A 20526-nucleotide genomic window follows, 5' to 3' on the forward strand; every position below is an offset into this window, starting at 1 on the left:
AGAGATACCCATTAGATTAACTATCAAAAATGGTCGATTGCGCAAGCTTCCCGCTCACTATGTAGCGCTGAAATATCACAGTGACCACGCTGTTCGATCTCCGGCCACTCCCGAGCGCAATTTGCGCTGCTCCCACTCTCACCCCTCCCCCCTCCCACTCTCCCCTGTCCCGCCCGGCGACACCACGCCCTTGGCCTCGACGGAGCGCCCCAGGCGGCGGCGGCCGTATAAAACTAGCCGGCACCGTGGCGGCTCCAACAGAGCATCAACACCTCAGTCAGACAACATGAAGGTAAGCGTGACACCAACTGCCGCAGCCGTACCTATATGCTATACTCAACTAATGGTATAAGATAGGTGAGATTGAAAGACATAAATGCGACGTTCTAGTTTGTGGTTTGTGAGGAGGGAACAGGAGATGTGATTAACGATTTAAACACAATTTTAACAAAACACTTGCCAGAAATTTCTCTTTTTTTTGGCGACGTTGCAATGCATACAAAAGAGGAAATTTTCATAACTTTTCACAGAACTAACAGCACTAACACAGAAAATGCTTAGTGCTTGATGCTTACGGCTGTTCACTACACATTCCAAGTGAAAGGAATGTGTTGTGAACATTCCTGCGACTGCGCTTTCAAGCCGCCACACCACAAACTAGCGGCGTGTCTGACGTGTCCCGCGTCTCTGTTTCAGCTGTTCGTGATTGCCGCGCTGGCCGCGGTGGCTGCGGCCGCCCCGCAGCACGGAGCCTCCTACGGACATCAGGAAGGATACAAACGCCCGTAAGTGGAGTTGTTCCGGTGCTATTGTTCTGTGTGTCACCTATATTTAATCTGCCAGTCGGTCCACCCGCCGTTATTAGGTTACTCAATCATGCGAAATCATGCAATAAGTCAATTTTAGATTTTTTGAATTCATCAGATAGCTTTTCTGCATACTTCGCGGGGCATTCCAGTAAAGGCTGAAACAGACTCTTTCCGCGTTCAGGAAATCGCATGCGAGAGCCTATTCAAATACATTATAATTCTTCTCGCATCAATCGCTTGCGGGAGGTGCGTGCGATTGATGCCAGCGTGCTTCCATGCATTGTAAAACCCGATTTATTGTATCATTTTGTTGCGATAAACCGGAATTTCAAAACATTTCAGGTTATTACATCATCTTATGATGCAATAAATTGAAATGTCAGGATTTAACGTGAAAGGTCGGGAAAAAAATTTACAGCGACATCTGAGAACGTTGTAATAAATCGGGTTTATTACCTCACGCGACTTGCACAGATTTTGAACAAAGTGGAAAGACGTCGCTGTTCTGATATGAAGAGCTACCATATTTGAAAATCACGATTTGAATATCCTGTTTATTTGAACATTTGCGCAGGGCATTTCCCTATATGGCCTCTTTCAGCTTAGGCCAAAGTGGCGCACAACCTGTTATGCAATGCAGCATGCATCTGCCATTTTGTATTTATATACACTGTGCCATTTTGCACCCATTTTGAAGTGAAGTTACTTCGATTACTTCGGAGGGTGTGGACGTGGAGTTGGTGTCAGTGTGGAGGTTATGTTGATGTTGCAGGTAAGTTTTAGGGTTTTCATTGTTGAATGTTGATTCAATCGCAATTCAACTTCGGAAAATATTAATAAATTTATGCAATATCCCCATGCAGACAGCCATCCTTTGCAAATTTACCCACCAAACTAAGCAACCAGATGCAATCAAATACCTACTGATTAAATGCTCCATAGAAACCAACTGAATTTAATATTTTAATTCAATCTAAGTAGGTATGCTAGTTAACAATTGAATGACTTTACCTTTGATGGTATTGGGCTGGGTCCAATGTTTTACATGATAATAATATCTGCATGATATGGGTACCTATTGGGTATTGATGTTTCGGGGCTTCGTAGGGGTAGTAGTAGAGCAGGCGTCACACTTCTTTTCGCAACCAAGGAGAGGCGCTGTAGGTACTAGGTTAGGTTGTAGATTTTAGGTGGTTTAGGTGGTAGATTCTAGGTTGTAGGTTGTAGGTAAGGTTAGGTTCAGTTTGGTTTGGTTTGGTTCGATAAGAAAGCAACTTTGGGTAGAGCGCCTTTCCTTGGTTGCAAAAAGAAGTGTGACGCCTGCTTTACGACTACCTTCGTAGATAACCTGCATGGTTAAAAAACTTAAACAATTTTGTTTTTACTGCCTGTAATCATTTTATTATTTACATTAAGTTGTATGGATAGGTTCTGAAATCATGCTTACAAAATGTCATTTGTATTTTCTTACCCCATCAAAGAAGATAAATGAAAATCTAGCAATGGCTCGGAATGCTCGGAATTGCCTTTAAGAAATCCACTTAGCTCTTGGACACTGCTGTTATTGCTATTTTGACATGTTTGGCCAATTTCTTAGTTGTGACTTATGCTACTGCACAAATTAATTGCTTACATTTTCTCCTTTACTAAATTAGCACATGGTCACTCCCTATATGCTTATAAATTTGGCATTGGTAGGGCAGACATAGCACGAGCTACCATATGTGATGCTGTAGATTGTAGGTTTTAGGTTGTAGGTTGTGGTTGTAGATTGGGTAATTTCTTCCAGTGATTGAAAGACTTTACTTTCGGCGAATTAAACTTTGTGATTGTTGTGGGCTGTGGCTGGGTAATGCTTGTTTTTGTTACATTACATTTATTTCTAACTCAGTGGACACTTAACTTTTGACTGGCATGCTATCGTTATGGGGTTTACCCATTGATTTCAGTTTCCCTGAAAAGTGAGTACAAAATTATATTTTTTTCTATGATGAGTACTGAGTACAAAAATCTTTGGTGTCTGGAGACACCAATCAGCGGCAACTTTTGCAACACTGGAACATAGGGTACACCAATGGTGGGCAGGTGGGTAAGTGCCCACCCACTTTTCGAGTGGGGGCCAACCATGTGTTTTGGCCCACCCACTTTTTACTCTAGGCCCTCGTCTCGATTTGAGAGGACGTCGTCACCTCCCATAATAAACAAACTTGGTAAAAATAAGTTCCACGAATCCCCACGCACGGACTCCAAGGGGCCGTGATGGATCCAAGGAGGCCCTCTATTCATACTTGACAGTCGAAGCGCCTGAGACTGATGGCCTGAGAGGCCCTAGTGGATCTGAGGAGGCCCCAATATCCACACTGGTCTGGGGAGGCCACTGACACCGGCGGTCTGGGAGGCCCCTTTATCCACACTAGTCGGAGGTCTGAGACTGGTGGTCTGGGAGGCCCCTCCCCTCCATCCACACTAGTCAGAATAGGCCCCTGACACTGGCGGTCTAGCCGAGGCCCCCTACCCTCACTAGTCAGAGGAGGCCCCTCTATCCTCAATAGTCAGAAGAGGCCCCTGAGACTGATGGTCTGGGAGGCCTATCCATCTACACTGTAGTCAGAGGAGGCCTCTGAGACTGATGACCTGAGAGGCCCTTATAATCACACCAGGCAGAAGAGGCCCATGAGACTGATGGACTGAGAGGCCCTTCTATTCATACTGGCCACAGGAGACCCCCCAAAACTTTCTGTCTGGGACTGGGAGGTCCCTCAATCCGGCACCAGTCTGAAGAGTCCCCTGAGACTGATGGCCTGGGAAGCCCTTATATTCACACTAGGCAGAGGAGGCCCCTGAGACTGATGGTATGAGAGGCCCTCATATCCACACCAGTCAGAAGAGGCCCCCGAGGCTGATGGCTGTGAGGCCCTTCTGTTCATATAACTGGCCACTGGAGGCCCCTGAAACCGGTGGTCTGGGAGGGCCCTCTATCCAAACTAGTCAGAAGAGGCCCCTGGGACCGATGGTCTGAGAGGCTCTTATATTCATACTGGCCACAAGAGGCCCCTAAGACTGATAGTCAGAGAGGTTCACTCCTAATGAATCTGAGGGGGCCTTCTATCCACATTTACACTTTTCTAGGGAGGCCCCCGAGACTGATGGTCTGAGAGGCCCTTTTATTTATACTGTCCACAGGAGCCCCCTGAGATTAATGGTCTGAGAGGCTCTTCTATTTATACTAACCAGAAGAGGCCCTAGGATTGATGGTCTAACAGGCCCTTCTATTTATACTAGCCAGAGGAGGCCCATGAGACTGATTTTCTGAGAGGCCCTTCTATTCAAACTAGGCAGATGAGGCCCCTGAGAATGATAGTCCGAAGAGCCAGGTGGCGGCAACTTGCCGTGGCCATATTTCGGCTCGGTAGAGCCCCACAGAGCACATGAGAGCACCTCAAGGGGTCCTAAGTAGACACGCTTATTCCCATAAGGGTGCCACGCCGGCTTCTGAAGGCTCCTTGTAGGCATCTAAGGGCCCTTTCCGGCCTCTAACGGCTCCACCCGCCTGTGATGGCTCCACACCAGTGTTTATGAGCGCCACACAGCGGCGCCTTTGAGGGTCATACTAGTGTCTCTTAGGGCCCTATATCGGTGGCTCTGGGGGCCCCACACCGGCGCCTCTGTGGGCCACCACACCTGTGCATCTCAAGGCTCTATAAGTACATATGAAGGACCCACACCGACACCTCTGAGGGCCCCACACCAGTATCTCGGAGCTCTGAAGGCCCTACACCGGTGACTCTGAGGACTCACCGGCTCCTGAGAGCACCATGTTGAATGTTGATGTCTAACGGCTCCACAAGGCCACTGAAGGCACCACACAAGCCAAGCTCTCACTGAGCTCTAATGTCCATGTACCGGCCTCTGAGGGATTTAAGCCAGCGCATTCATAGCTCCACACCAGCAATTGTAAGGGCTTCACACTGAAGTATCTGAGGGTTCCACACCGGTGTCTCTAAGGGCCACATACCGGCATCTCAGAGGGCCCCATACCGGCGTCTCCGAGGGTCCACATCTGGCGGGCACCCATCATCGACTGAAGGTCCCGACTCCGAGAGCCCCATCTGCGTCTGGGAGTAACATGCCGTCTTAAGAACCACAGCGGCTCCTCTGTCGAAAGATGGGCGTCTGCATGCCAAAGGGGAGCGGTTCTGAGACAGTAGGGCACCTACGTGCAATAGAAGGGCGCCTATGAAGCCCTTAGGTGTGCCTTAATGCGAAAGAGGGGTGCCTCTGAGGCCTACATATATGGGCGTCCACATGCAATAGAGGTCTGCACTGCAATGGATCGATGCCATGAGGGTGCATTCATAAGAAACAGGGGCGCCGGCATGGCAAAGAGAGGCGCCTTCAAGTGTCCATAAAAGAGAGACGCCTATGATAAGCGCACATTGTATGCGACAACGGGGCGACTGTGGGACATATAGGGATGTCTCTGATGACTATACATAGGGCGCTTATATGCCAAAGAGGGCGCCTATAAAGCTAATGGGGGCACCTGGGAAACGAGGAAGACATTTGTGTAAGGGTTTTCAGGGGTCATGCACCGTTTGCGGCATATAGATTCTAAAAAAAAAATCGGAGGGAGAATAAGTTTTAAAAATGGTGCGGACTTCCCGCACTGTTCGCTGAAGCGGTTACGCCCCTGGGTACATCTGCTCGATCTCAGAAGCTAGATTTGGAGGTCATACTTGAAAGCAGCCGGCAGGACGAGGCAAAAGTTGGAGGCCCCTGAAAATAGGAGGCCCCCTGGAAAAGGAGGCCCCTTGACAGGGTGGCCCACCCACTTTTCATGACGTTCCTACGCCCGTGTTCCCATCAAAAGGTTCGGACTAAATTTATTTTTAAAAAATCAAATCAACATGACAAATAGTTGTTGGATTAACTATGCACGATGTACGTCAGACACGTACCCAGGATTTCGCCCACGAGGGGATCACCTGCTCTTGAAGGGGCCCGCGAGTCACCCGGGGGCCCGGGGTCAGCCCAGGCAGGGACGTATCCAGGACCTTTCGATGGGAGGGGGGCACGGTGGGTCCGGTCCCACTGGCAGACAGGCCTCTTTAAAACGGTCTGCCCTGAGAAAATGTTAAAAATTGGCACGTAAAAATACCATTTATGCCCAAGGAGTGTGCCTAATGTGCATGGTATTTTACGAGCAAACGAAGCAAGCGAGCTCCTCAGTCACCGGTGTGAAAGGCCGTCAGATGCGCTGGTGTTGAGTCCTCACAGCCGCCGTTGCGGGCCGCGGGGCCTTAGGGCTTAGAGACACTGGTGGGGCCATCATTGGCATGTGCGTGGCCCTGCACAGTGGCCTGAAAGTGGAAAGTGGCCTTTCATAGTTCATAGACTAAGACTGGCAAGGACACTCAGAGGCTGGTAAGAGGCCATCACTGGTACTGGCCCAGTCACTGGTACGTGGCCCTCAGAGACGCTGGTTTGGGGACTCTCAGAGCCGCCGATGTAGGCCCTTAACCCACGTTCGTGTAGGGGAGGGGTCGAACGGCCCCCTCGGTTTTTCGCGAATAACTCGCGTAAAAAGCGGCCGATCGCGACGAAACTTTCAGTACCCTCGGGTTATTCAATTTTACACCTACCCTAAAAATTTCATGACCCTGACCTAAATGACCTTTGACCTGTGACCTACTTTTCGAGCCCATGTTTGGCCGGAATCGCGGTTCGGCGTATGTCGGCTCGCATTAGCCGCGCGTTTCCAGTCTTTTCGTGGTTTCAGGCGTTCAAACATGTGATATGATGTTGCCCCCATGCATTAGGGTGGGTGTCAAGGTCACCTGAAGGTCTGGTCAGGTCATTGACCTTTGATGACCTCGGTTCACTTTTTCGAGTTTTACATGTTTCTAGGCTAGTTTTTGGAGCTGAATTCGAATTTAGCAACCATATGAACATTAACGAAGTAGTTTTGGTGCCTTCGTAACATGTTACGAAGCTGTCAGAGGCGGTTGACACCTACTGCGAAGACCCGGCAGGACCCCTACTGGTTGACCTGACCTGACCTGACCCGGCCCAGTTAAAATGCATGAGGACATCATCTGTGATCAAAATTAACATGATATTCGTGATCAACACCCCGAAAGCCCCCATATCAGCCACACTGCCACACTACGACGTTCTAACAGGTCCCGATTTTCCCGACTTCTGGGTCTTTGACCTGACCTGGAAGGTCAACCAATGAACTAGGACCTTAATATTGGGTGTCATCGGTTTCCTCTCGTCACGGGCAACACGCTCGTTTTTTTTTCTGCGAAACTCTAGCTCAATCATAGGCGAAACGGCAAGGGGGGGGCAACGGGCCCCCGCCCCCTTACCTATACGTTCGCGGCTGGAAAAACACCAATACGGGCGAGGGTTAATGTTACTACAATACGGCGAGGGTTACGGGCGATGCGCTGATGTGGGTCCCTTGGAGATGGCGTGAGGGGCCTCGCAGGTGCCGATGTGGTGGCTTTTAGAAACACTGGTGTGGGCCGTGGGGCTATCACAGACGGGTGTGGAGCCATTGCAGCTGATCCCTCATTGGCCGTTACTAGGGCCCTCAGAAGCCGGCAAGGTCTCTCAGAAACCGGCGCATTGGTCCTTTATGGAGATAAGTGTGGCTACATAGGAGCCCATCTGACTCATTGAGTGGTCTCCAGGCCTTGACACAATTCTATTCGACCGACCTCCTCGTACAGGAGATTCTTCTCCGTCTGACAGCCCTCGACCGAGAGGGAACATCAATCACTTTTTGCTGGATCCCTAGTCATGTTGGTGTTGCTGGCAATGAGCGGGCGGACGGATGTAAAAGTTTCAATGATACAAGCGGCAATATTTAGTGTATGCACCTCTCACACCTTGACTGCCAATAACACTTGTTTTCAGGTTGGCGTCAGTCTCCACTATCCAATCACAGATGGATACCAAACGAGGTGAGTTACAGTCACTGTCGAAGTATTCCTTGGTTTGCAGAATATTGGAATCCATAATCTAGGGGAAAGTGGTAGAATCTTTGGATGAAAACAGTGTGATAGGCAATATCCAGCATGAGTTAAATAAAGGCTGTTTATGTTTAACCTAGACTTTTTTGAAGCTGCGACAGATACAAACACTTTTGGCAAAGAAAGCAGTTTGATGTAGGTAGCATACCTTGACCTCAATAATGCGTTTGATAAAGTACCACACATAAGGATAGTATTGCAATTGAAGCTGCAAGGCATGAAGGGGAATATACTAGACCCGGTTGACAGGACGCCAGCAGCGTATAGTGCTAAATGGGTGAAGGGCAAGGTGGGAAAAATGTTCTGATTGGGGTTCCTCAGAGCTGTATTAGGTCTCATGTTCAAAATTTATGTAAATACAATCGACGAAGGCATAGCTTAGTAGAGTGCTCAAATTTGCAGATGCTATTAACCTGCGCCGTGCTGGTGGTCTGAGTTTTTAATGTCATGCTGGGGGCTCAGCGGTCAAGGTGGGCGCATGACCGCCACTGAGGGACCCTCAGAGGTCATTGTAGGACCCTCAAAGACCGGTATGGGAGCTGTGCGAATAGCTGGCGTGTGTTTCTTGAGCCTCGTGATAATCGAATAAGGGCCAGGGCCCCATACCCCCATGGGGGCTCATCGGTTAGTTTGGGGGGGGGGGCAATAAATGCTATGATGCCCATGATTTGCCTTGGGGGGGGGGGGCAGTGGCGCGGGAGCCGGGGGGGGGGGCTAGGGGGTGCTGAGCCCCTCCAACTTTTCGGCTGGGAAGGGGGGCTCGTAAGGTATTTGAGCCCCTCCAACTGGAGGGATCGAAATCGGAAATATACCAACATAATTTCATAGATTCATACATAGGCGCGGGAACCGGGGGCAGTGGGGCAGCTAGCCCCCACAACTCTGGGGCCGTGGGGGCGGTGCCCCACAACTTTTCATAAGGTCAGGAACCGTTGGGGCAGCTTGTCCTCCCCAAATTAGGGGTTGTGGGTCACAAAGGAAGAAAGCATTTAAGTGAAAAATCCAATCACATTAAACGCATGACATTATCTTATAGTTAACTCCGTAACGTTGTCAGCATCGTGTGCTTCATTCAACTCAGTGTTGGCTGCCTAATTATTGGCCGGCCGCCTCTCTCTCTCTCTCTCTCTCTCTCTCTCTCTCTCTCTCTCTCTCTCTCTCTCTCTCTCTCTCTCTCTCTCTCTCTCTCTCTCTCTCTCTCTCTCTCTCTCTCTCCCCTCCCTCCCCTCCCCTCCCCTCCCTCCCCTATGTCCTATTCACCGATCCTCACTGCTCGCTCGGGCCGCGTAGAGTGAGGCTCTGCCGACTCGCTCTGACCGCCCGCCGGTGACGTCACGGCCCCTCCGGCAAGGTCAGGTCAGGCCACCGCTCGCTAGTGCCGGCCGGACTTGTCGGTCCGAAGCCATACTAGCTCCGGAACGCTACGGCAAAGACTGGTTAACCGGAATAGAGCCATATCGACCCAAACTCTTATTCCGACGGCGTTCCGTTTACACCGGCCCAAATCTGGCGTGCCGGAGTCGCTAGGGCAAAACGGACTTGAGCCAAACCAATTGCTGGCTGGGAAACTTCCTTTAGTATTTTATGTTAGCTAATAGCTATCAATATTTGACAGGGCGCATAGCTGGATCATATGGGAAGAGGATGCTGCTTGCTGCTCTCCACTCCCGTGGCAGACATAAAGGCGCGCAGCGTCACTCACGTAAAAATGGACGAGGTAAGACGTGACTATGGTGCCTACATTTGTGTTGTTACCAGTTACTCAGTCCACCCAAATCTACTTGTATCTATGCTAATCAACACATCATAATTCAATCGTTTTTCTGGTTTTTCTTTAGACATTGTTCTTTTTTTGGCTCACTACCTGATCCTACATTTTAAAATCACTCGCCGAATCACTGGTGATGGTTAAAAAATCAAGACAGCATTCATCCTCCTACCGCCATGCTTCCTTATGCGTTGCCATATCTTTTCTTTCCAGAAGTCCTCCCTTCATCTCCTGGGTCAGCCGGCCGCGTGGATGAAACCCCTCCTCACACCACTGAGTATCATGTATACCACAAATATCCTGGACTTGACTTGACTATGACGACTCATGGGCTGCGACCGGCTACCCATGCGATGGACGGAGCTCCGCCGCCCGTCCTGACCCCGGACGCTAGAAGGTGGGATGCTCATCATCTGCGTGAGACTTCTGAGACTGCGACCGGAGCCCCGCCGCCCGTCCCGACCTCTGACGCTAGAAGGTTGGATGCTCATCATCTGCGTGAGACTTCTGAGACTGCGGCCAGAGCCCCGCCGCCCGTCCCGACCTATGACGCTAGAACGTGGGATGCTCATCTGCGTGAGACTTCTGAGACTGTGGCCAGAGCCCCACCGCCCGTCCCGACCTCTGACGCTGGAAGGTGGGATGCTCTTCATCTGCGTGAGACTTCTGAGACTGCGACCGGAGCCCCGCCGCCCGTCCCGACCCCGGACGCTAGAAGGTGGGATGCTCTTCATCTGCGTGAGACTTCTGAGACTGCGACCGGAGGCCCGCCGCCCGTCCCGACCCCGGACGCTGGAAGGTGGGATGCTCTTCATCTGCGTGAGACTTCTGAGACTGCGGCCAGAGCCCCGCCGCCCGTCCCGACCTCTGACGCTAGAACGTGGGATGCTCATCTGCGTGAGGCTTCTGAGACTGCGGCCAGAGCCCCGCCGCCCGTCCCGACCTCTGACGCTGGAAGATGGGATGCTCTTCATCTGCGTGAGACTTCTGAGACTGCGACCGGAGCCCCGCCGCCCGTCCCGACCCCGGACGCTGGAAGGTGGGATGCTCTTCATCTGCGTGAGACTTCTGAGACTGCGACCGGAGGCCCGCCGCCCGTCCCGACCCCGGACGCTAGAAGGTGGGATGCTCATCATCTGCGTGAGACTTCTGAGACTGCGGCCAGAGCCCCGCCGCCCGTCCCGACCTCTGACGCTGGAAGGTGGGATGCTCTTCATCTGCGTGAGACTTCTGAGACTGCGACCGGAGCCCCGCCGCCCGTCCCGACCCCGGACGCTGGAAGGTGGGATGCTCTTCATCTGTGTGAGACTTCTGAGACTGCGGCCAGAGCCCCGCCGCCCGTCCCGACCCCGGACGCTAGAAGATGGGATGCTCATCATCTGCGTGAGACTTCTGAGACTGCGACCGGAGGCCCGCCGCCCGTCCCGACCCCGGACGCTAGAAGATGGGATGCTCATCATCTGCGTGAGACTTCTGAGACTGCGACCGGAGGCCCGCCGCCCGTCCCGACCCCGGACGCTGGAAGGTGGGATGCTCTTCATCTGCGTGAGACTTCTGAGACTGCGACCGGAGGCCCGCCGCCCGTCCCGACCCCGGACGCTAGAAGATGGGATGCTCATCATCTGCGTGAGACTTCTGAGACTGCGACCGGAGGCCCGCCGCCCGTCCCGACCTCTGACGCTGGAAGGTGGGATGCTCTTCATCTGCGTGAGACTTCTGAGACTGCGACCGGAGGCCCGCCGCCCGTCCCGACCCCGGACGCTAGAAGGTGGGATGCTCTTCATCTGCGTGAGACTTCTGAGACTGCGACCGGAGGCCCGCCGCCCGTCCCGACCCCGGACGCTGGAAGGTGGGATGCTCTTCATCTGCGTGAGACTTCTGAGACTGCGACCGGAGGCCCGCCGCCCGTCCCGACCCCGGACGCTAGAAGGTTGGATGCTCATCATCTGCGTGAGACTTCTGAGACTGCGGCCAGAGCCCCGCCGCCCGTCCCGACCTCTGACGCTAGAACGTGGGATGCTCATCTGCGTGAGACTTCTGAGACTGCGGCCAGAGCCCCACCGCCCGTCCCGACCTCTGACGCTGGAAGGTGGGATGCTCTTCTGCGTGAGACTTCTGAGACTGCGACCGGAGCCCCGCCGCCCGTCCCGACCTCTGACGCTGGAAGGTGGGATGCTCTTCATCTGCGTGAGACTTCTGAGACTGCGACCGGAGGCCCGCCGCCCGTCCCGACCCCGGACGCTAGAAGGTGGGATGCTCTTCATCTGCGTGAGACTTCTGAGACTGCGACCGGAGGCCCGCCGCCCGTCCCGACCCCGGACGCTGGAAGGTGGGATGCTCTTCATCTGCGTGAGACTTCTGAGACTGCGACCGGAGGCCCGCCGCCCGTCCCGACCCCGGACGCTGGAAGGTGGGATGCTCTTCATCTGCGTGAGACTTCTGAGACTGCGACCGGAGGCCCGCCGCCCGTCCCGACCCCGGACGCTAGAAGGTTGGATGCTCATCATCTGCGTGAGACTTCTGAGACTGCGGCCAGAGCCCCGCCGCCCGTCCCGACCTCTGACGCTAGAACGTGGGATGCTCATCTGCGTGAGACTTCTGAGACTGCGGCCAGAGCCCCGCCGCCCGTCCCGACCCCGGTCGCTGGAAGGTGGGATGCTCTTCATCTGCGTGAGACTTCTGAGACTGCGACCGGAGGCCCGCCGCCCGTCCCGACCCCGGACGCTAGAAGGTTGGATGCTCATCATCTGCGTGAGACTTCTGAGACTGCGGCCAGAGCCCCGCCGCCCGTCCCGACCTCTGACGCTAGAACGTGGGATGCTCATCTGCGTGAGACTTCTGAGACTGCGGCCAGAGCCCCGCCGCCCGTCCCGACCCCGGTCGCTGGAAGGTGGGATGCTCATCATCTGCGTGAGACTTCTGAGACTGCGGCCAGAGCCCCGCCGCCCGTCCCGACCTCTGACGCTAGAACGTGGGATGCTCATCTGCGTGAGACTTCTGAGACTGCGGCCAGAGCCCCGCCGCCCGTCCCGACCCCGGACGCTAGAAGGTGGGATGCTCATCATCTGCGTGAGGCTTCTGAGACTGCGGCCAGAGCCCCGCCGCCCGTCCCGACCTCTGACGCTGGAAGATGGGATGCTCTTCATCTGCGTGAGACTTCTGAGACTGCGACCGAAGCCCCGCCGCCCGTCCCGACCCCGGACGCTGGAAGGTGGGATGCTCTTCATCTGCGTGAGACTTCTGAGACTGCGACCGGAGCCCCGCCGCCCGTCCCGACCTCTGACGCTAGAACGTGGGATGCTCATCTGCGTGAGACTTCTGAGACTGCGGCCAGAGCCCCGCCGCCCGTCCCGACCTCTGACGCTGGAAGGTGGGATGCTCTTCATCTGCGTAAGACTTCTGAGACTGCGACCGGAGGCCCGCCGCCCGTCCCGACCCCGGACGCTGGAAGATGGGATGCTCATCATCTGCGTGAGACTTCTGAGACTGCGACCGGAGGCCCGCCGCCCGTCCCGACCCCGGACGCTGGAAGGTGGGATGCTCATCATCTGCGTGAGACTTCTGAGACTGCGGCCAGAGCCCCGCCGCCCGTCCCGACCTCTGACGCTGGAAGGTGGGATGCTCTTCATCTGCGTGAGACTTCTGAGACTGCGACCGGAGCCCCGCCGCCCGTCCCGACCCCGGACGCTGGAAGGTGGGATGTTCTTCATCTGCGTGAGACTTCTGAGACTGCGACCGGAGGCCCGCCGCCCGTCCCGACCCCGGACGCTAGAAGGTGGGATGCTCTTCATCTGCGTGAGACTTCTGAGACTGCGACCGGAGCCCCGCCGCCCGTCCCGACCCCGGACGCTGGAAGGTGGGATGCTCTTTATCTGCGTGAGACTTCTGAGACTGCGACCGGAGGCCCGCCGCCCGTCCCGACCGCGGACGCTAGAAGGTGGGGTGCTCATCATCTGCGTGAGACTTCTGAGACTGCGGCCAGAGCCCCGCCGCCCGTCCCGACCTCTGAAGCGGGAAGGCGGGCTGATGCCCGTCATCTGCGTGCGACTTCCGAGACTGCGGCTGGAGGCCTGCCGCCCGTCCCGACCCCGGACGCTAGAAGATGGGATGCTCTTCATCTGTGTACAACTACTGGGGCGACGGTTGGAGCCCCGTCTCGTGTTTCCCCACCTACCTCTGAGACGGGAGTTTGTGGGTCAGTAAAAACCTCTTATTCAACAGCACTGCCAACTGAACTGATCGACATGACGCCGTTCTCTGCAAGCGAGTACGACCTTATGTCACCCACCTGCTCTACTTCGAGGGCTTCAGTCCAGGATGCAGGGGACCATGGCACATGGACTTTTCCTGAGCACTTGATGTGCAATCAAACAGAGATCACGGCTCCCGAGAACCACCATTTGGAGGAGAACGAATACGGAGAACAGGGAGCTGAGTCTGATGTCAGCGACGGTGTTGAGGTGGCTCCGCCCCAGCACAGTTCTCAGTCGCGTACATCTCAGTCGGCGAGGAACGGCGCATCGTGCGGCGAAGTGCGGAAAAAAAATGTTTGCATATATTGCAAGCAAAAGAGAAATCTGATATGGCGCCATATCAAGACGGTCCACCGTGACGAGAAGGAAGTCAAGGATATACAGGAGTGTGATTCTGAGCAGGAACGAAAAATGAAAATCACCGTGATGATCAACAAAGGCAACATGGAGCACAACAAACTCGTCCTACAAAGGGGTGAAGGTGACATGATCTTGGGAAGGAAGTCGGACCAGGCGTCCGTGGACGACTACGTGCCATGTCCTTACTGCTATCTTTTTGTGGTTAAAACCAACATGATGCAGCACATAAAACATCACTGTGTGGCTCGCAAAACAGAATGCCCAGACATTCCCACGGTGCTGGCAGAGAGCCGGACGCTCCTGAGTGACGGCCAAGAAGAAAATACTGGGTATCACAAGGACATATTGTCTCGTATGCACGACGATGCAGTTACGAAGACCATAAAGAACGATGAACTCCTGAAGAAGTGGGGTGCCAACTTGCACGCGAAACTTGGAAGGTCGGGTTTTGCGCAGATAAGCCAGCGCCTAAGGATGATGGGCGAAGTTGTCCAAGCAGCCGGAAAGAGCATGCAAGAGCTGATCAATGGCGAAGGATTTGATACGGTTGTAAGTGCCACCAAATCCGTCTGTGGGTTTGAGCAGGACAAGCTAAACGCCCACACGGGGCTGCCCACATACAAAACTCCTTCAAAGGCCATGCGGATTGGAGGCGAACTACGACAGCTGGCTGCTCTCAAGAAGGGCATTGCGCTGATCAAGAAAGAAGAAAGCGAAGTGAAAGATGCTGAGGCGTTCTTGTATCACGTGGACCAATTCTGGAATGTGAAGATCAGCAGCGTAGCGCTGAAGAACCGCGAGTCGAACAAGTATGACAAGAAAGACATGCTGCCCTTTACCAGCGATTTGAAGCTTTTCACCGAAAAAATGAAGGAACGAGTGAAAGAAATGACAGAAAAGGGAATACATGGCATGACAGACTATGCAAGGCTGAGCAAAGCGGTTCTCGCCCGTTTGCTAGTATTCAACAAACGCCGTCCTAAGGAGCTTAGCAGCATCCTGCTGCAATCATGGATCAACCGAGAGATGTACAAACAAGAGACGGTAGAAGAAGTGAACAAGTCAATGGGTGAAACAGAAAAGAAGTTGTTCAACGAGCTCGACGTCGTCATGTCCCGCGGCAAGTGCGGGAACAAGGTCCCCACCCTGATACCGAGCGACTGCGCGGCTCCGCTGCAGCTACTGGTAGACAACCGGGAGACGTACATTGACAAGGATAACAAGTATCTGTTCGCAAACCCTCTGGCGAGGACTACAGGACACTACAACGCAGGCGTGGTGCTTAAAGAGCAGTTGTCGGACATGGCACTAAACAGGGCAGATCTCTTCCATGCAACAAAACTACGGAAATATTGTGCTACAACGTCCCAGATTCTAGAGATGGGTGAATTCGATATGGAGGTGCTCACCCGGCACATGGGACATGACAAAGACGTGCATCGTGGGTACTACAGACTGTCAGACGCTACTCACGAACTGACGCGTGCCTCCATCCTGATGATGAAGCTGGACGAAGGATGCCTCTCAAAATATAGCGGACGGAGCCTGGAGGAGATGCTCACTGAAGGTAACTAATCGTTTGTACATGTGCTAATCGTAACATCACCATTCGTCTGTCATTTTAGCAGACATTTCATGCAGTTAAAGCATTAATTTGCAATGTAGTGTTAAAGAGGCAATGCAATAACACCATGAAGAGAATCGTACAGAGCGAAGGCAATGTAAGACCGTTAAAGTTCACTGGTACTACTAGGTTATATGCAGACCCATGGTGCTGTACTTCAGATTAAGGACGAGCGCGGATAGCCAAAGCAGTCCGGGTACCACCGTAGCACATATGTTCCGTTCAGCGTTTTTTTTTTCAGAAATGCTTGCCCATTATGGCAGGCACTTATTTTGCATCACACATATTCTTAAATCTGACAGAGACGGTTTTTCAGAGGACTTCGACGAGCCAGGCTCTGAAAATGAGGGCGGTCCGGCTGATGATCGCCAAGAGGACGATGAAGGAGGTGAGGCGCATTCACTACATCTATAGCGTGTTCCATGTCAAGCTTGCGGCTGAAGTGCTCTGTTGAAGGCAGTGCGTGATTTCTGTGCATACATCTTACATTCTAAGACTCAAATTATTGAATGGAGTAGCGCGCTCAGCGAATTGCCTGGAACTGCCAAGGGGACTCCGACCGCAAGCTTGATATGGAACAGACTATAGTCCGGCCTGAAGTTTTATAGTGGGAGGGCAATTGCATAGGTGAGTTCATATGCATTTATTGAAGCACTGCGATCGATGCAGGATAATAAGCGTATCGCTCAATAACTGCATTGTCCATGCGAGAATGCCTTTACTCACGTCCGTCTGAGGAGGGAGGGAATCCGACCCATGGGCGATTTTTTTTTTTTTGCAATAGCAGCTCGATGGCGGCGTGAAGCGCCGCCCGCCACCCAACCTCGTCTACCCTCGGCCTCGTTTGCAATTTTGCTAAATCTGTTACATATGAAATGTCATATGCAAAAAAGTATTTAAGCAACACTCACTGCGTCTCCTTTGGTGAAATCTTGAGCTTAACGTATTGAGACAAAATATTTTGATAAAGCTCGATAGGGCTTGTTCTAAGTTATCGAATGCTATCTTAATTGTTCTAGCTTTTATGTTTTTTTTCGAGACACGTAGCGTTTCGTGCTGAAAAGCGCCATTTTTATTTTTAATGCTGGCTTTTATCATGCAAACCCTCTAAATATTGATGTAGTTAGGGAGCGAGGACTCATGAGCCCCTTTCCCATGAAAATTTGCTGTTTTTAGTTCCATGGGAGCGAAACGTAAGTGGGGTCGTATCAAGCCCCCCCCCCCCTCCTCAGTCGTTCTTGTTCGGGGTGGCAAAAAAAAAGCAGTAGACAGGTGCAGGTTTAGGGGACGTCGTGCTAACGAAACGACAAACTCAAAATCTTTAACAAGACATGAAGCGAAAAGATCTTTTTGGCCGGAGGAATCCAGAGCGTCGTAAGCCTCGTCGTAACTGCGACGTGTCGCAAGTTGTGTAGTAAGTCGTTTTTGGAGGGATCAATCGATGAGTAGCGTTACTTAAGTAGTAAAGCCTGTCGCAAGTTGCCTGATTTGCGACACAACTTACGAATTTGAAATAGCAGTCGTAAGTTGTGTCGTAAGCTAACCTTGCTTTGAGGAAGAGGTCACAGGTCACAGGTCATTCGGGCCATGGTCACGAAATTTACATGGTTAGTGTAAAATTGTTTGAACTTGAGTTAAAATTTGGTTACAATCCGTTGACGCTAACGCGAGTTATAGAGCTTGAACCGACGGATCATCTGTGAGGCCTCAATCCGTGCCAGCGAGTGTTAAAAATGGTGCATAATATGTTATATTCAAATTCATTGGGGTATTCAGGGATACAAAGCAGCCTTATATCATTCCAGCAACTACTGGCGAGTCCAGAAAGGCGATCTTGGACGTTGCGAGGGGCATCCCCCAAAAGATTCTCCCAATTCCAAAAACGACGTGTCTCAGATGGCCCCCATGACTCCAATTTAGCTCTGTGATGACCCCAGTTGACCTCTGTGATCTGCCGTGTCTCAGATGACCTCCGTGACCTCCCATTGAGCTCTCTCATTACTCCGAGCTGACCTCTGTGACCTGACGTGTCTCAGATGACTTCCGAGTTTTGTGATGACCCCAAGTTGACCTCTGTGACCTGACGAGTCCTATATGACCTCCAATTGAGCTCTCTCATGACTCCGAGCTGACCTCTGTGACCTGACGTGTCCCAATTGAGCTCTGTGATGAGCCCAAGCTGACCTCTGTGACCAGACGTGTCCCAGATGATCTCAAATTGAGCTCTGTGATGACCCCAAGTTGACCTCTCTGACCTGACGTGTCCCAGATGACCTCTATGACCTCTAAGTGACCTCTGATAACCCCAAGCTGACCTCTGTGACCTGACGTGTCCCAGCTGATCTCAAATTGAGGTCTCTGATGACCCCAAGTTGACCTCTGTGACCTGAAGTGTCCCCAGATGGCCTACAATTGAGCCCTGTGGTGACCTCAAGTTGACCTCTGTGACCTGACGTGTCTCATATGACCCCCATGACCTCCAATAGAGCTCTGTGATAACCCCCAAGTTGACCTCTGTGACCTGACGTATCTCAGATGACCCATATGACCTCCAATTGAGCTCTGTGATGACCCCAAGTTGACCTCTGTGACTTGACGTGTCCCAGATGACCTCCGTGACCTCCAATTGAGCTCTTTGATGACCCCAAGCTGACTCTTGTGACCTGACGTGTCCCAGTTGACCTCCAATTGAGCTCTGTGATGACCCAAAGTTAACCTCTGTGACCTGACGTGTCCCCAAGTTGACTTCTGTGACCTGACGTGTCCCAGATGACCTCTGTAACCTCCAATTGTGACCTCCAACTTCAACTCTCTTACCTCTCTGTGACTTCAAACTCTCTGAACTCATTTCTTCTAAAGCATAGCTTCTAGATGCTCTTTAGCCACGAATCTCCTGTGATCGACCCCAAATTTTATGGCAAATTATGTGAGCGTTAGCGATCACAAGTCACCCAGTTGAGACAAAGCTTCAGAATCAGAGAACATGCTTGACCTGGCTGTCTCATAAGCTCTCAAACCAGAAAGGCGAATGTTCCGTTATGCGTGATAGAGTTTTCGACCTTACTGACGTTTACTACGGGATCAGCTGATCGTGTAGCCTTTTAAATTCTCGAGTAAAGCGGGTATTTAAGCCTCGTCGTAGCTACGTTCTGTCGTATCCTCCGACAAACCCCTCTTTCCTCAACATCCCTCCTTTTTCGCTACGACACAACTTGCGACGGGACATGTGTCGTAACTTGCGACGTGTCGTAGATGGACTTGCGACGCCCCGGCCAAATTTATGTTCTCATGCATAACCATGTAATGTTAACAGAATTACATGGTTAAGTGGTTCTATTCCTAATGTTAACTATATTTTTTAATGTCCACAGGCCATGAACAGCGGAAGAAGGACCGCAAAAAAAGTAAGTGAAAGGTTTGGCGCCTTACATCGCCTGCATCAGCTTTACGTGTTGCATTATTTTCATAAACGTATTGAAATTTCCTGCATTAAATACCCTCTTTGTTAAATTTGTATACCTTTTTATATGCAAAGAAACAATAAATGTTGATGGTTTGCCCCTCCCGATTTTTTAGACTCGCTAGTAGAGGCACCTATGTATCTTGCGGCAATGGCTAACAAACAAAGAAAACGGCAGACAAGGAAGCATGAAGCACCAAGTCCAACACATTCTGCCGTCCAAAGTCAAAACCCCACATGTCAATTTTGGGTCATTTTTCGTTTTTTACACCATTGTGACCAGCTTGCAAAGCTCTATTTCATGCCATGAGGATTTTTTTCAAAAACCAAAAAAAGCTTTTTGGGAGAGGAAAAACAAATTTTGGAATTCACACGTCTTTGAAAAGCACGGAAGTGACACAGTCAAAACCCACTACGTCGGCGAAAACCCACACGTCATGGCTAACCTATGTGCCAGTGACAAAATCCACGTCGGTAAACCCATAGACGTTCTTGCAGATTATGAAATGCTTGCAACGTCAAAACCCAATACGTCGCTACACTACACAAGGACGACGTGAGGGCTTTTGACATGTGGTTATATGCTGTCTGCATTGAGTTTATCCTGTTCGGTCGCGAGGACGTATGGGTTTTTGCCGTCTTTGAAGCATCTTTAAAGCCGTATCAATGGACATCAGTATCAAATGGACGATTTGAGATACGGAGAGTGGCACGACATGCCTATAGCAAGTCTCACGGTGTTGCCGAATTCCGAAATGACAGCAGGGGACGAGTTTTGCTGAAGTGGAAAGGATGACGTCACTCAGTTGCTGGAGAGCTGAGGGCTGTTCACGGGCCCTGTGTGCGGTCGGACCGCACACAGCCTCCAAGCTCCGCCCACTGCGTCCCTACGTCAGCCTTCCGTCACCGCACACAGCGACCGCTGTGGCCGGTCGGGACTGGCCACAGCGGATCGTTCACCGCACGCAGCCGTGACGTCAGAGCCGCCTACCCATCCCCTACCCCCACGCCTGCTGGACGCACCGCACACACCGCACGCAGCAGTGTGCGGTGCCCGTGAACACCCCTCAGGGTCCTTTACAGCTGCCTCTCGAACCTTCTTCTCCGTTAGCGGTGATAGGTGTTCGCCCTGACGCAGATGACGACCTTTTCCTCATCGGCTTCTTCTACGGGCCCTGTAGTGGACAGCCGCTGGCGTGACAGTGCGTCACG

The 20526-nt window shown here is 52.3% G+C and overlaps 1 protein-coding gene across 4 annotated transcripts; it reads left to right on the forward strand.

Moving 5' to 3' along the window:
- The first annotated feature begins 1295 nt into the window (after positions 1-1295).
- On the forward strand, positions 1296-20244 carry LOC122374987. Of its 4 annotated transcripts, XR_006255313.1 has the most exons (5): positions 1406-1581; positions 7734-7780; positions 9465-9566; positions 16171-16242; positions 19226-19411. XR_006255313.1 is itself a non-coding variant. In XM_043354113.1 (3 exons), the coding sequence occupies exons 1-3, from the start codon at positions 13862-13864 to the stop codon at positions 19264-19266; spliced, it is 2049 nt and encodes a 682-aa protein (XP_043210048.1). In that variant the 5' UTR covers positions 13518-13861; the 3' UTR covers positions 19267-20241. The 4 variants fall into 4 exon arrangements, 1 of the variants encoding a protein (XP_043210048.1); XR_006255315.1 differs by lacking the exon at positions 9465-9566 and having other exon boundaries at positions 1296-1581; positions 19226-20244; XR_006255314.1 differs by lacking the exon at positions 7734-7780 and having other exon boundaries at positions 1361-1581; positions 19226-19360.
- The last annotated feature ends 282 nt before the right edge of the window (positions 20245-20526 follow it).

This window comes from Amphibalanus amphitrite, unplaced genomic scaffold (assembly GCF_019059575.1).
Source record: "Amphibalanus amphitrite isolate SeventyFive unplaced genomic scaffold, NRLGWU_Aamphi_draft 001752F_arrow, whole genome shotgun sequence".
Lineage (NCBI taxonomy): Eukaryota > Metazoa > Arthropoda > Thecostraca > Balanomorpha > Balanidae > Amphibalanus > Amphibalanus amphitrite.